General features: G+C 42.3%; 1 protein-coding gene across 2 annotated transcripts in view; it reads left to right on the top strand.

Annotated features, from left to right (window-relative positions):
* Positions 1-15,131, top strand: part of LENG1 (leukocyte receptor cluster member 1) — a 151,222-nt gene that overhangs the window by 106,163 nt on the left and 29,928 nt on the right. The window contains exons 3-4 of one of the 2 annotated variants that reach the window (XM_053690729.1): positions 7,036-7,313; positions 9,421-9,593. In XM_053690729.1, coding sequence (XP_053546704.1) covers positions 7,036-7,313; positions 9,421-9,487 — 345 coding nt within the window. In that variant the 3' untranslated portion in view covers positions 9,488-9,593. Of the gene's footprint in view, positions 1-7,035; positions 7,314-9,420; positions 9,594-15,131 lie in introns of those variants that run through there. The other variant, XM_053690728.1, reaches the window with a different exon arrangement.

The raw sequence follows: 15,131 nt of genomic DNA, 5'->3' as shown, positions 1-15,131 counted from the left end.
TTAGAATTTACAACCACCTTATCCTGATGAAAAAAATCAGAAAAAAGAGATTCACAAGAAAGAACAGATAATTCAAAAACTGTTCTAGCTGAAGAGATGTCCAAAAAGAACAATACTTTCCATGAAAGTAATTAATGTCCAGAGCAAGCATAGGCTCAAATAGAAGAGCCTGAAAAACCTTCAGAACCCAATTAAGACTCCAAGGAGGAGAAATTGGCTTAATGACAGGTTTGATACGAATCAAAACCTGAACAAAATGATGAATATCAGGAAGTAACACTGCCTTATCCTGATGAAAAATCAGAAAAAGATATTCACAAAAAAGAGCAGATAACTCAAAAATTCTTCTAGCAGAAGAAATAACCAAAAGGAACAATACTTTTCCAAGAAAGTAATTAAATGTTCAGAAAATATTCTTGTTAGAAACAACCTTAGGAAGAAAACCAGGCTTAGTACGCAAAACCACCTTATCTGCATGGAACACCAGATAAGGCGGAGAACACTGCAAAGCAGATAACTCTGAAACTCTTCTAGCAGAAGAAATAGCAACCAAAAACAAAACTTTCCAAGATAGTAACTTAATATCTATGGAATGTAAAGGTTCAAACGGAACCCCTTGAAGAACTGAAAGAACTAGATTTAGACTCCAGGGAGGAGTCAAAGGTCTGTAAACAGGCTTGATCCTAACCATAGCCTGAACAAATGCTTGAACATCTGGCACAGCTGCCAGTCTTTTGCGTAGTAAGACAGATAAAGCAGAGATCTGTCCTTTTAGAGAACTTGCAGATAATCCTTTCTCCAAACCTTCTTGTAGAAAGGAGAGAATCTTAGGAATTTTTATCTTATTCCATGGGAATCCTTTGGATTCACACCAACAGATATATCTTTTCCATATTTTATGGTAAATCTTTCTAGTTACCGGTTTTCTGGCCTGAACCAGAGTATCTATCACAGAATCTGAAAACCCACGCTTGATTCTATGTGGAATGTCTGACGACTCAGATAATCCGCTTCCCAGTTTTCCACACCTGGGATGTGGATCGCAGATAGGTGGCAGGAGTGATCCTCCGCCCATTGTATTATTTTGGTCACTTCTTTCATCGCCAGGGAACTCCTTGTTCCCCCCTGATGATTGATATACGCAACGGTCGTCATGTTGTCTGATTGGAATCTTATGAATCTGGCCTTTGCTAGCTGAAGCCAAGCCCTGAGAGCATTGAAGATCGCTCTTAGTTCCAGAATGTTTATCGGGAGAAGAGACTCTTCCCGAGACCATAGTCCCTGAGTTTTCAGGGATTCCCAGACCGCGCCCCAGCCCACTAGACTGGCGTCGGTCGTGACAATGACCCACTCTGGTCTGCGGAAGCTCATTCCCTGGGATAGATGGTCCAGGGTCAGCCACCAACGGAGTGAATCTCTGGTCTTCTGATCTACTTGAACCATTGGAGACGAGTCTGTATAGTCCCCATTCCACTGTTTGAGCATGCACAGTTGTAATGGTCTTAGATGAATTCGTGCAAAAGGAACTATGTCCATTGCTGCAACCATCAACCCTACTACTTCCATGCACTGCGCTATGGAAGGACGTGGAACAGAATGAAGAACTTGACAAGTGCTTAGAAGTTTTGACTTTCTGACCTCTGTCAGAAAAATCCTCATTTCTAAGGAATCTATTATTGTTCCCAAGAAGGGAACTCTGGTTGACAGAGACAGAGAACTTTTTTCTATGTTCACCTTCCATCCGTGTGATCTGAGAAAGGCCAGAACGATGTCTGTATGAGCCTTTGCTTTTGACAGGGACGACGCTTGTATTAGAATGTCGTCCAAGTATGGTACTACTGCAATGCCCCTCGGTCTTAGAACCGCTAGAAGGGACCCGATTACCTTTGTGAAAATCCTTGGAGCAGTGGCTAACCCGAATGGGAGGGCCACAAACTGGTAATGTTTGTCCAGAAAGGCGAACCTTAGGAACTGATGATGTTCTTTGTGGATAGGAATATGTAGGTACGCATCCTTTAGATCCACGGTAGTCATAAATTGACCTTCCTGGATAGTGGGTAGAATCGTTCGAATGGTTTCCATCTTGAACGATGGTACCCTGAGAAATTTGTTTAGGATCTTCAAATCCAAAATTGGTCTGAAGGTTCCCTCTTTTTTGGGAACTACGAACAGATTTGAATAAAATCCCATTCCTTGTTCCTTTATTGAAACTGGGTGTATCACTCCCATCTTTAACAGGTCTTCTACACAATGTAAGAACGCCTGTCTCTTTATTTGGTTTAAGGATAAGTGAGACATGTGGAACCTTCCCCTTGGGGGTAGTTCCCTGAATTCCAGAAGATAACCCTGAGAAACTATTTCTAGTGCCCAGGGATCCTGAACATCTCTTGCCCAAGCCTGAGCAAAGAGAGAGAGTCTGCCCCCTACTAGATCCGGTCCCGGATCGGGGGCTACTCCTTCATGCTGTTTTGTTAGCAGCAGCAGGCTTCTTGGCCTGCTTACCCTTGTTCCAGCCTTGCATAGGTTTCCAGGCTGGTTTGGGCTGTGAGGCATTACCCTCTTGCTTAGAGGATGCAGAATTAGAGGCCGGTCCGTTCCTGAAATTGCGAAAGGAACGAAAATTAGACTTATTCTTGGCCTTGAAAGGCCTATCTTGTGGAAGGGCATGGCCCTTTCCCCCAGTGATGTCTGAGATAATCTCTTTCAATTCTTGTCCAAATAGAGTTTTACCTTTGAAAGGGATGTTAAGCAATTTTGTCTTGGATGATACATCCGCTGACCAAGACTTTAGCCAAAGCGCTCTGCGCGCCGCAATTGCAAACCCTGAATTTTTCGCCGCTAATCTAGCTAATTGCAAAGCAGCATCTAAAATAAAAGTTAGCCAACTTAAGTGCGTGAACTCTGTCCATAACCTCCTCATATGGAGTCTCTCTACTGAGCGACTTTTCTAGTTCCTCGAACCAGAACCACGCTGCTGTAGTGACAGGAACAATGCACGAAATGGGTTGTAGAAGATAACCTTGCTGTACAAAAATCTTTTTAAGCAAACCTTCCAATTTTTTATCCATAGGATCTTTGAAAGCACAGCAATCCTCGATAGGAATAGTAGTGCGCTTGTTTAGAGTAGAAACTGCCCCCTCGACCTTAGGGACTGTCTGCCATAAGTCCTTTCTGGGGTCGACCATAGGAAATAATTTCTTAAATATAGGGGGGGGGAACAAAAGGTATGCCGGGCTTCTCCCACTCCTTATTCACTATGTCCACCACCCGCTTGGGTATAGGAAAATCGTCGGGGTGCACCGGAACCTCTAGAAACTTGTCCATCTTGCATAATTTCTCTGGAATGACCAAGTTGTCACAATCATCCAGAGTAGATAACACCTCCTTAAGCAGTGCGCGGAGATGTTCTAATTTAAATTTAAATGTCACAACATCAGGTTCAGCTTGTTGAGAAATTTTTCCTGAATCTGAAATTTCCCCATCTGACAAAACCTCCCATATGGCCACTTCAGATTGGTGTGAGGGTATGACAGAACAATTATCATCAGCGCCCTCCTGCTCTTCAGTGTTTAAAACAGAGCAATCGCGCTTTCTCTGATATGCAGGCATTTTGGATAAAATATTTGCTATGGAGTTATCCATTACAGCCGTCAATTGTTGCATGGTAATAAGCATTGGCGCGCTTGATGTACTAGGGGCCTCCTGCGTGGGCAAAACTGGTGTAGACACAGTAGGAGATGATGTAGTATCATGTCTACTCCCCTCATCTGAGGAATCATCTTGGGCAATTTCATTATCTGTGGCAGTACTGTCCTTACTTTGTTTGGACGCTATGGCACAATTATCACACAAATTTAAATGGGGAGACACATTGGCTTTCATACATATAGAACATAGCTTATCCGAAGGCACAGACATGTTAAACAGGCTTAAACTTGTCAATAAAGCACAAAAAACGTTTTAAAACAAAACCGTTACTGTCTCTTTAAATTTTAAACAGAAACACTTTATTACTGAATATGTGAAAAAGTATGAAGGAATTGTTCAAAAATTACCAAAATTTCACCACAGTGTCTTAAAGCATTAAGAGTATTGCACACCAATTTTCAGAGCTTTAACCCTTAAAATAACGGAACCGGAGTCGTTTACAAATTTAACCCCTATACAGTCCCAGCTACAGCCTTTGCTGTGACACAACCAAGCCCAGAGGGGAATACGATACCAAATGACGCCTTCTATAAACTTTTCCAGCTACTTTCAGATCCTCACACATGCATCTGCATGTCTTGCTCTCAAAAACAACTGCGCAGTAATGGCGCGAAAATGAGGCTCAGCCTACAACTGGGAAGGTCCTCCCTGACTGGAAAAGGTGTCTAACATAGTGCCTGCCGTTAAACGTTCCCCAAGTTTATAAATGTGAATTATCAGCAGAAACATGTATAAAATGTCCAAATAAAGCAATCGATTTAGCCCATAAATCTACCAGTTTTATAGCCCATATTAAGCCCTTTATTCTGTTTGAGACTAAGAAAATGGCTTACCGGTCCCCATGAGGGGAAATGACAGCCTTCCAGCATTACACAGTCTTGTTAGAAATATGGCTAGTCATACCTTAAGCAGAAAAGTCTAACTGTTTCCCCCAACTGAAGTTACTTCATCTCAACAGTCCTATGTGGAAACAGCAATCGATTTTAGTAACTGTCTGCTAAAATCATCTTCCTCTCACAAACAGAAATCTTCATCCTTTTCTGTTTCAGAGTAAATAGTACATACCAGCACTATTTTAAAATAACAAACACTTGATAGAAGAATAAAAAACTACATTTAAACACCAAAAACTCTTAACCATCTCCGTGGAGATGTTGCCTGTGCAACGGCAAAGAGAATGACTGGGGTGGGCGGAGCCTAGGAGGGACTATATGGCCAGCTTTGCTGGGACTCTTTGCCATTTCCTGTTGGGGAAGAGATATTCCCACAAGTAAGGATGACCGGACACACCAATGTTGGAGAAAATGACGTTAACAGAATACAACTTCCGGCGTCAACTAAGGCGCCGGAAATGACAAATTTTTGCGCAAAAAAAGTCAGCGCCAAAAATTATGCAATAAAAAGAAACATTTTCTGCCCCCGCGAGCCTAACAGCACGCAGGAAAAAATGGTCAATTGAAAATTTTCAAGGTAAAGAAAAAATAATTTGAAAAGCATTATCCCAAATAATGAAACTGACAGTCTGAATTTTAAAGGAATACTTATTATCCTGAATCAAGGCAAATATAAGTTTATAGACATATATTTAGAACTTTACAGATAAAGTGCCCAACCATAGCTTAGTGTGTCACAAAAAAATAAGATTTACTTACCCCAGGACACTCATCTACATATAGTAGATAGCTAGACCAGTACTGAAACGAGAATCAGTAGATGTAATGGTATATAAGAGTATATCGTCGATCTGAAAAGGGAGGTAGGAGAAGAAATCTCTACGACCGATAACAGAGAACCTATGAAATAGATCCCGTAGAAGGAGACCATTGAATTCAAATAGGCAATACTCTCTTCACATCCCTCTGACATTCACTGCACTCTGAGAGGAAAACCGGGCTCCAGCCTGCTGCGAAGCGCATATCAACGTAGAATCTAGCACAAACTTACTTCACCACCTCCATGGGAGGCAAAGTTTGTAAAACTGAATTGTGGGTGTGGTGAGGGGTGTATTTATAGGCATTTTAAGGTTTGGGAAACTTTGCCCCTCCTGGTAGGAATGTATATCCCATACGTCACTAGCTCATGGACTCTTGCTAATTACATGAAAGAAATCTTCTTTCCAACACCTAACTTTACCACTTCCTTGCTCTAACGTAGGCAAAGAGAATGACTGGGGTTGGAGGGAAGGGAGGTGATATTTAACAGCTTTGCTGTGGTGCTCTTTGCTGCCTCCTGCTGGGCAGGAGTGATATTCCCAACAGTAATTAGATGATCCATGGACTCACTGTGTCATTAGAAAGATAGATAATCCCTTTATTACCCATTCCCCAGTTTTGCACAGCCAACATGGTTATATTAAAACACATTTTACCTCTGTGATTACCTTGTATCTAAGCCTCTGCATACAGCCCCCTTATCACAGGACTATTTATTATCTATTGACTTGCATTTTATCCAATTAGTGCTGTGTCCCGCACAACTCCACAGGAGAGAGCACAATGTTATCTATATGGCACACACAAACTAGCAGTCTCTTGTTGTGAAAAGTTACTAAAACAGCATGTGATAAAAGGCTGTCTAGTGGTTTAGAAACAGGCACAAATTTTAGAGGTTTAAATGTTATAAAGTATATTAATATATCAATGTTGGTTGTGCAAAGCTGGGGAATGGGTAGTTAATGCGTTTTCTATCTTCTTAAGCAATAACAATTTTGGTGTAGACTGTCCCTTTAAAGAGAGCTGCAGGTACAGGTGGAAAAACAATAGTATGGTCAAAATTAACCATTCTACTGTAGTTTTACTAAGGAATTTAATATCCTTTTAAATTTAGATATGATCTAATGTAACACTCAGAGCTTTTCCTATGCCCCCCACTGTCTCCCTATCTGCAATACACATTAACAGTACTTATTCATGTCCTTGCTGTGTTGATCCAGTGTGTGTTTCTGAATCCATCTGTTGCATTTAGCAAGTTAAATAATTGTAGTTACATTTATTAGTTTGTTGCAAACTAACGTGTGCATTCGGCAGCTTCATTAGTTGGCAAATGCAAAAGAAGTCATTTGCGGCCTTCGGACTGTTTTCAGAGTTGGATTTATTCTGGTTAAAGTGCAACATACTAAGATCTGTCCAAATCCAGATCTAAAGTTTGTTGAACTTTCACAAGAATAAATCCGGTTTAGGAAAGAGCAGAAGGCTGCAAATGGCACCAACTAATGAAGCTGCCAAATGCACACGTCTACTAACCAGTAAGAGCCTATTATCTGTAAAATCTGAGGTTTTACTTTTTTGGTTTTATTTTGTACAAATATATTTTTTCTTCTCTATAAAGGAACGCCAGGAGAAAACTTTGGGGATACTTACATACTTAGGCCAAAGTGCAGCTGAAGCACAAACCAGTCGTCCTTGGTACCAGGATGTCCCACAACGAACGAAGAGGGAAGCTGATGATGACACAAAAGATGAGAAATTAAAAGGAAAGTTGGATCCTATGAATGAAGTAGAAAAATATCTACAAAAAAAGACAGGGGAAAAGAAGAAACATAAACACAAAGAAACCAAGGAATGCAAAAAGGGTAGACATAAAGATATCACAAGGCAGGAAAGCAGGTTTGTACAAGAAGAGGGATGAAGGCAATGTGAAATTAAATGTTTGATAGCCATCAAGTATATTTTACTCATTTAAAAAAATCAGATTAACTGACAAGTAAATCTTCTGAGACTGCTGGTCCAGTGGTTGAGAAACTGTCACGAAGGGTAAGAGTTGGCATAACATGCTTGTTAGGCCCATAGTAAATGCATTCTCATGTGATGCCGCCTTTATTATTTTAATGTCTATTGGATGTAGGATATTGAAAGTGCAGCAGAGATTCCCTTCACTCTAGGAAATGGATACTTTAGTTTTTTTGCATATACTGATTTCATTTTGAAGAGTGATCACTCTGCAATTAGATCCGAGTTACCGAGAAAAGTTCGGGTAAATAGTTTGATATTTAGGTCAATAAAAAGATAGTCATGTGGTGGGAACTCATACTCACTGTAAAAGCTTGTTGACAATGCAGGAAGGTATTGCACCAGCCTGATGAGCAGCAAACCAAGACTTTAGTTTGTTTCCCAGAAATTAATGTGCTATAGGTACAGTATATTGTTCATTTTAGGCACCAACTAGACCGCTTGTACACACAGAGCCAACTACTGCCTAATTTCATAATCGTGCTGTTCATGATGTGATTAGCAGGGCTTCTGCCCGGCAGTATTCTATTCAGACCTATTAAGTGGAATGAATGGTTTGTGGAGGTGGATAAAGCCACCCCTTCCTGTCTTCCCAGAGCCTTCTGCTGTTGCTCCCAGAAATGGAAGATGAAAAGCAGCTGGATAAGATGACTGCTGCTTTTGTGAGGGTCAGAGCTATATGTGTCAGGACAGTGCTTTTAATTCTATCTTTGGGGGAAGATCTACCCAGTAGACATTTAGGCTACTCATCTGATGACTTTGAAGGCAGGGTATGTCAGAGGATGGGATTTGATAAAATCATTATTGGGGTGAGCAATCACAAAATAAATAAGGAGCCAGTGATACGACCCAGGCAAGTATTTGCTGTCCAATGAGCTCCCTTGAAATTACTTATACAGCCCTGGGTAGCTATTTACTTTCTGCAGGACCTGTACATGTCTTATTAATGTTTGGTCTGACATTTTATTTTTTTTCCATGTCTTTCTATATTTTACCATTTAACAAGCAAAGAAAGGAGGATTAATTTATGTGCAAATTACTTCTCAGACATGTCCTCTGATCTTCCACACTTCGCTATATATATATATATATATATATATATATATATATATATAAAATTATTCTCTTTTTTTAATGGAAACATGCATCACATGACCACTTGCATGTGATCACTTGCAAAACCCAGGCAAAGAGGGCGTTTTAAAGGGGGGGGGAGGAGATTTTAGAACCTGACACGTTCCGTAACAGAGAGGTGCTAGGGATCCCCTCTTTCAATTGTGAAGTTTTATACTCTTGTCATTGCCTACCTATGTATACTCTTTGTGTGTGTGAGGGGGGGGGGGGTAGCGGCTCTAAGGTTGACCCTATTTGCTAAAGGGAGGGTAAGCATAGTTATTAGTGTTACATAATTCTGCACTGTGTGCTGAATTATGTAATGTTTAACCTAGCGGTACCTGGGGAAAAATAAAATGAAAGAAACTTAAAACTCTTTACAGACAGCAGTTCCTTCTTTCAAATAAGGCATCTCATTGAAATGGCAATTGCCTGTCTTCTATGTGTCTCTTTGGATGCTCTGGGCTCTAAACCATATAAGCACTAAAATGGACCAAAGGAGCCATCTTTGAAAAGAGAAGGTCCCTGCTTAAAATGAGAGGAGACGCACCTATCTAGCAGCAGTGATCCCATGATAGTTATATAGAATAACATCAGAGGGTGGGTTGTTCCCGCTCTTGCTCTCCACAATAGATAAAGGTACATAAAACCCTTATTTAAAAAAAGCAAGCTGGCTCTTTCAAATTAATAGTCCTGTGCCCGTCCAGCTGCCAGGAAATTGTTATTGCAGTGTCAAACACATTACAGCATTGGTCCTACTTGGGGGGGGGGGGGGTTCTAGTGAACCTACAGTGGTACTTATTAACTGGTCACCATAGAAACATAAGGCTCTTCCTTTGCATAGTTGCTAACATTTGATTTTTTTTTCCAGGAACACTGTCGCAGAGACGCTCATTTATGGTGTGCATAGCCCCACCCACTCCAAAACAAGTACATAAAAATCTAGCAGTATAATTTAGCCATACGGATTTCTCATGGAGTCAAATTCAAATTGTTAATGATTTAGACTCAAGTGTTCTTCAACTGCGCGGTCCTCAAGTACCCCAAACAAACCAGGTTTTCATTATAGCTGAACTAGAGCACAGGTGAAATAATCAGCTGATTAGTAACCATGGTTACTAACCTGCTCTCACCCATCAGCTGAATATTTCACCTGTGCTCTAGTTCAGCTATAATGAAAACCTGGCTTGTTGGGGACACTTGAGAAACACAGAACATGTCATTTTTAAATTAACTTCTAAGAAAACAAAATGTATGCTTACCTGATAAATTTCTTTCTCTTGTGGTGTATCCAGTCCACGGGTTCATCCATTACTTGTGGGATATTCTCCTTCCCAACAGGAAGTTGCAAAGAGGACACCCACAGCAGAGCTGTCTATATAGCTCCTCCCCTAACCCCCACCTCCAGTCATTCGACCGAAGACAAGTAAGAAAAAGGAGAAACTATAGGGTGCAGTGGTGACTGTAGTTTTAAAAATAAAAACACCTGCCTTAAAGTGACAGGGCGGGCTGTGAACTGGATACACCACATGAGAAAGAAATTTATCAGGTAAGCATAAATTTTGTTTTCTCTTGTAAGGTGTATCCAGTCCACGGTTCATCCATTACTTGTGGGATACCAATACCAAAGCTTTAGGACACGGATGAAGGGAGGGACAAGGCAGGAACTTAAACGGAAGGCACCACTGCCTGCAAGACCTTTCTCCCAAAAATAGCCTCCGAGGAAGCAAAAGTATCAAATTTGTAGAATTTAGAAAAAGTATGAAGCGAAGACCAAGTCGCCGCCTTACAAATCTGTTCAACAGAGGCCTCATGTTTAAAAGCCCAAGTGGAAGCTACCGCTCTAGTAGAATGAGCTGTAATTCTTTCAGGAGGCTGCTGGCCAGCAGTCTCATAAGCTAACCGGATTATGCTTCTCAGCCAAAAAGAAAGAGGTTGCCGAAGCCTTTTGGCCTCTCCTCCTCCCAGAGTAGACAACAAACAATGCAGATGTTTGACGAAAATCCTTAGTAGCTTGAAAATAAAACTTTAAAGCACGAACCACGTCAAGATTGTGTAACAGACGTTCCTTCTTTGAAGAAGGATTAGGACACAGTGACGGAACAACAATTTCCTGATTGATATTCTTATTAGATACCACCTTAGGAAGAAACCCAGGTTTGGTATGCAAAACTACCTTATCTGCATGGAAGATCAGATAAGGGGAATCACACTGTAAGGCAGATAGCTCAGAAACTCTTCGAGCCGAAGAGATAGCTACTAAGAACAGAACTTTCCAAGATAAAAGCTTGATATCTATGGAATGCAAAGGTTCAAACGGAACCCCTTGAAGAACTTTGAGAACTAAATTTAAACTCCATGGTGGAGCAACAGGTTTAAACACAGGCTTGATTCTAACTAAAGCCTGACAAAACGCCTGAACGTCTGGAACATCTGCCAGACGCTTGTGCAAAAGAATAGACAGAGCAGAGATCTGTCCCTTAAAGGAACTAGCTGATAATCCCTTTTCCAATCCTTCTGGGAGAAAAGATAAAATCCTAGGAATCCTGACCTTACTCCATGAGATAACCCTTGGATTCACACTAATGAAAATATTTACACCATATCTTATGATAGATTTTCCTGGTGACAGGCTTTCGAGCCTGAATCAAGGTATCAATGACCGACTCGGAGAAACCACGTTTTGATAAAATCAAGTGTTCAATCTCCAAGCAGTAAGACGCAGAGAAATGAGATTTTGATGTTTGAATGGACCTTGGAGTAGAAGGTCCTGCCTCAGCGGCAGAGTCCATGGTGGAAAGGATGACATATTCACCAGATCTGCATACCAAGTCCTGCGTGGCCACGCAGGTGCTATCAAAATCACCGAAGCGCTCTCTCCTGCTTGATCTTGGCAATCAGACGAGGGAGGAGAGGAAATGGTGGAAACACATAAGCCATGCTGAAGGACCAGGGCACTGCTAGAGCATCTATCAGTGCTGCCTGGGGATCCCTTGACCTGGACCCGTAGCAAGGAAGCTTGGCGTTCTGACGAGACACCATCAAATCCAGTTCCGGTTTGCCCCATAGTTGAATCAGCTGGGCAAATACCTCCAGATGGAGTTCCCACTGCCCCGGATGAAGAGTCTGCCAACTTAGAAAATCCGCCTCCCAGTTCTCTACTCCTGGGATATGGATAGCTGAGAGATGGCAAGAGTGAACCATTGCCCATAGAATTATCTTGGAAACCTCCGTCATTGCCAGGGGACTCCTTGTTCCCCCCTGATGGTTGATATAGGCTACAGTTGTGATATTGTCCGACTGAAATCTGATGAATCTGACCGCAGCTAGCTGAGGCCAAGCCTGAAGAGCATTGAATATCGCTCTGAGTTCCAAAATGTTTATCCGAAGGAGGGCTTCCTCCTGAGTCCACGAACCCTGAGCCTTCAGGGAGTTCCAGACTGTGCCCCAGCCCAGAAGGCTGGCATCTGTCATCACTATAGTCCACTCTGGCCTGCGGAAACTCATTCCCCTGGACAGATGGACCCGAGATAACCAGCAGAGAAGAGAATCCCTGGTCTCTTGATCCAGACTTAACAGAGGAGACAAATCTGTGTAGTCCCCATTCCACTGATTGAGCATGCAAAGTTGCAGTGGTCTGAGATGTAGGCGAGCAAACGGAACTATGTCCATTGCCGCTACCATTAGGCCGATCATTTCCATACACTGAGCCACTGACGGCCGAGAAGTGGAATGAAGAACACGGCAGGAAGTTAGAAGCTTTGATATCCTGACCTCTGTCAGAAAAAATTTCATTTCTACTGAATCTATCAGAGTTCCTAGGAAGGAAACTCTTGAGAGAGGAGAGATAGAACTCTTTTCTCTGTTCACTTTCCACCCGTGAAACCTTAGAAAGGCCAGAACAATGCCCGTATGGGACTTGGCGATTTGAAAAGTCGACGCCTGGATCAGAATGTCTAGGTAAGGAGCCACCGCTATGCCTCGCGGCCTTAGAACCACCAGAAGGGACCCTAGAACCTTTGTAAAGATTCTTGGCGCCGTGGCTAACCCGAAGGGAAGAGCCACAAACTGGTAATGCCTGTCTAGGAAGGCGAACCTGAGGAACTGATGATGCTCTCTGTGAATCGGAATGTGGAGATAAGCATCCTTTAAGTCCACGGTAGTCATATATTGACCCTCCTGGATAATAGGGAGAATGGTTTGGATTGTCTCCATCTTGAAGGATGGGACCCTGAGAAATTTGTTTAGGATCTTGAGATCCAAGATTGGTCTGAAAGTTCCCTCTTTTTTGGGAACTATAAACAGGTTTGAATAGAAACCCTGCCCGTGTTCCTCTCTTGGAACTGGGTGGATCACTCCCATAACCAGTAGGTCTTGAACGCAACGTAAGAATGCCTCTGGACTCTCTCATCTCCCCTTTGGAGATTAACTTTTGAATTCCAGAAGGTATCCCTGGGAAACAATCTCTAGGGCCCAGGGATCCTGGACGTCTCTTGCCCAAGCCTGGGCGAAGAGAGAAAGTCTGCCCCCGACTAGATCCAGTTCCGGATCGGGGGCTACCACTTCATGCTGTCTTAGAGGCAGCAGCAGGCTTTTTGGCCTGCTTCCCTTTGTTCCAAGTCTGGTTAGGTCTCCAGACCGGTTTGGACTGGGCGAAATTTCCCTCTTGCTATGCATTAGAGGAAGCCGAAGCTGCACCACCCTTGAAGTTTCGAAAGGAACGAAAATTATTCTGTTTGGTCCTTAATTTATTGGACCTATCCTGAGGAAGGGCGTGACCTTTTCCTCCGGTAATGTCAGAGATGATCTCCTTCAGGCCAGGCCCGAATAGGGTCTGTCCTCTGAAGGGGATGTTAAGAAGCTTAGACTTTGAAGTAACGTCTGCTGACCAGGACTTAAGCCATAACGCCCTACCCGCCAGAATGGCAAAACCTGAATTCTTAGCCGTTAGCTTGGTTAAATGAAAAATGGCATCAGAAATAAAGGAATTGGCTAACTTAAGAGCTTTAATCCTGTCTAAGATATCGTCTAACGGGGTCTCCACCTGTAGAGCCTCCTCGAGAGACTCTAACCAAAAAGCCGCTGCAGCAGTAACTGGAGCAATGCATGCAAGAGGCTGGAGAATAAAACCTTGATGAATAAAAATTTTCTTAAGGAGACCCTCCAATTTTTTATCCATAGGATCTAGGAAAGCACAACTGTCCTCGACAGGGATAGTTGTACGCTTAGCTAGGGTAGAAACAGCTCCCTCCACCTTAGGGACCGTCTGCCACGAGTCCCGTATGGCGACATCTATGGGAAACATCTTTTTAAAAGCAGGAGGGGGAGAGAACGGCACACCTGGTCTATCCCATTCCTTAGTAATAATTTCCGAAAACCTCTTAGGGACTGGAAAAACATTAGTGTAAACAGGCACTGCAAAGTATTTGTCCATTTTACACAATTTCTCTGGAACCACAATGGGGTCACAGTCATCCAGAGTCGCTAAAACCTCCCTAAGCAATAAGCGGAGGTGTTCTAGCTTAAATTTAAACGCTGTCATTTCAGAATCGGACTGAAGTAAAGCCTTCCCTCAATCTGAAATGTCACCCTCAGATAGCAACTCACTTGCACCGGCTTCGGGACCTAGCGAGGGTATATCGGACACAGCTATTAAAGCGTCAGAAAGCTCCGTATTTGTTCTAGCCCCAGAGCTGTCTCGCTTTCCTTGTAACTCTGGCAGTTTGGACAATACCTCTGAGAGGGTAGCATTCATAACTGCCGCCATGTCCTGTAAGGTAAGGTAAAAGAATTAGATGCGATAGATGTATTTGGCGTCACTTGGGCGGGAGTTATAGGTTCTGACACATGGGGAGAGCTAGATGGCATAACCTCCCTTTATTCAGTCTGAGAATTCTCTGGTGATAAATCTTTAAATGCCATAATATGGTCTTTATAATTTATAGAAACTTCAGTACATTTGGTACACATTCTAAGAGGGTGTTCCACAATGGCTTCTAAACATATTGAACAAGGAGTTTCCTCTATGTCAGACATGTTTAACAGACTAGTAATGACACCAGCAAGCTTGTAAAACAGTTTAATAAATGTGAAACAGCAATTAAACAAAAACGGTACTGTGCCTTTAAGAGAAAAAAAACTAACACAAACTGCAGAACAGTGTTAAAATGTAGTAAAGACTTCAAAATTTTTACAGTGTGAGTAAGGGACTAAAGCAACATTGCACCCACTTGCAAATGGATGATTAACCCCTTAGCCCCCAAACCGGATATAAAAAATGTCAACCACCAGTAAAAGACAGTTAAGCACCTTGCCACACCTTGGCTCCTACCTGCCCTCAAATACGATTAGGGTAGAAATAAGCCCTCTATGGTAATCCTTAGATGCCAGAGGACTCCTCTAGGGAACCTAGATGTCTCAGTCTGAAAGAAACTGCCCAACTAGAGCGCGAAAATAGGCCCCTCCCACCATGTACTCTATGTCAGAGGGGCCTTAAGGAAATACTCCTAAGAGTATCTGACTATGCCATGTGGAAACTAGGCCCCAAAAAAAGACTTATCACCCTCAGAGAAAAAAACATAA

The sequence above is a fragment of the Bombina bombina genome, chromosome 8 (genome assembly GCF_027579735.1).
Source record: "Bombina bombina isolate aBomBom1 chromosome 8, aBomBom1.pri, whole genome shotgun sequence".
Classification (NCBI taxonomy): Eukaryota; Metazoa; Chordata; class Amphibia; order Anura; family Bombinatoridae; genus Bombina; species Bombina bombina.
The sequence above is the reverse complement of the archived record's forward strand: the minus strand, read 5'-3'. Positions and strand labels throughout refer to the sequence as shown.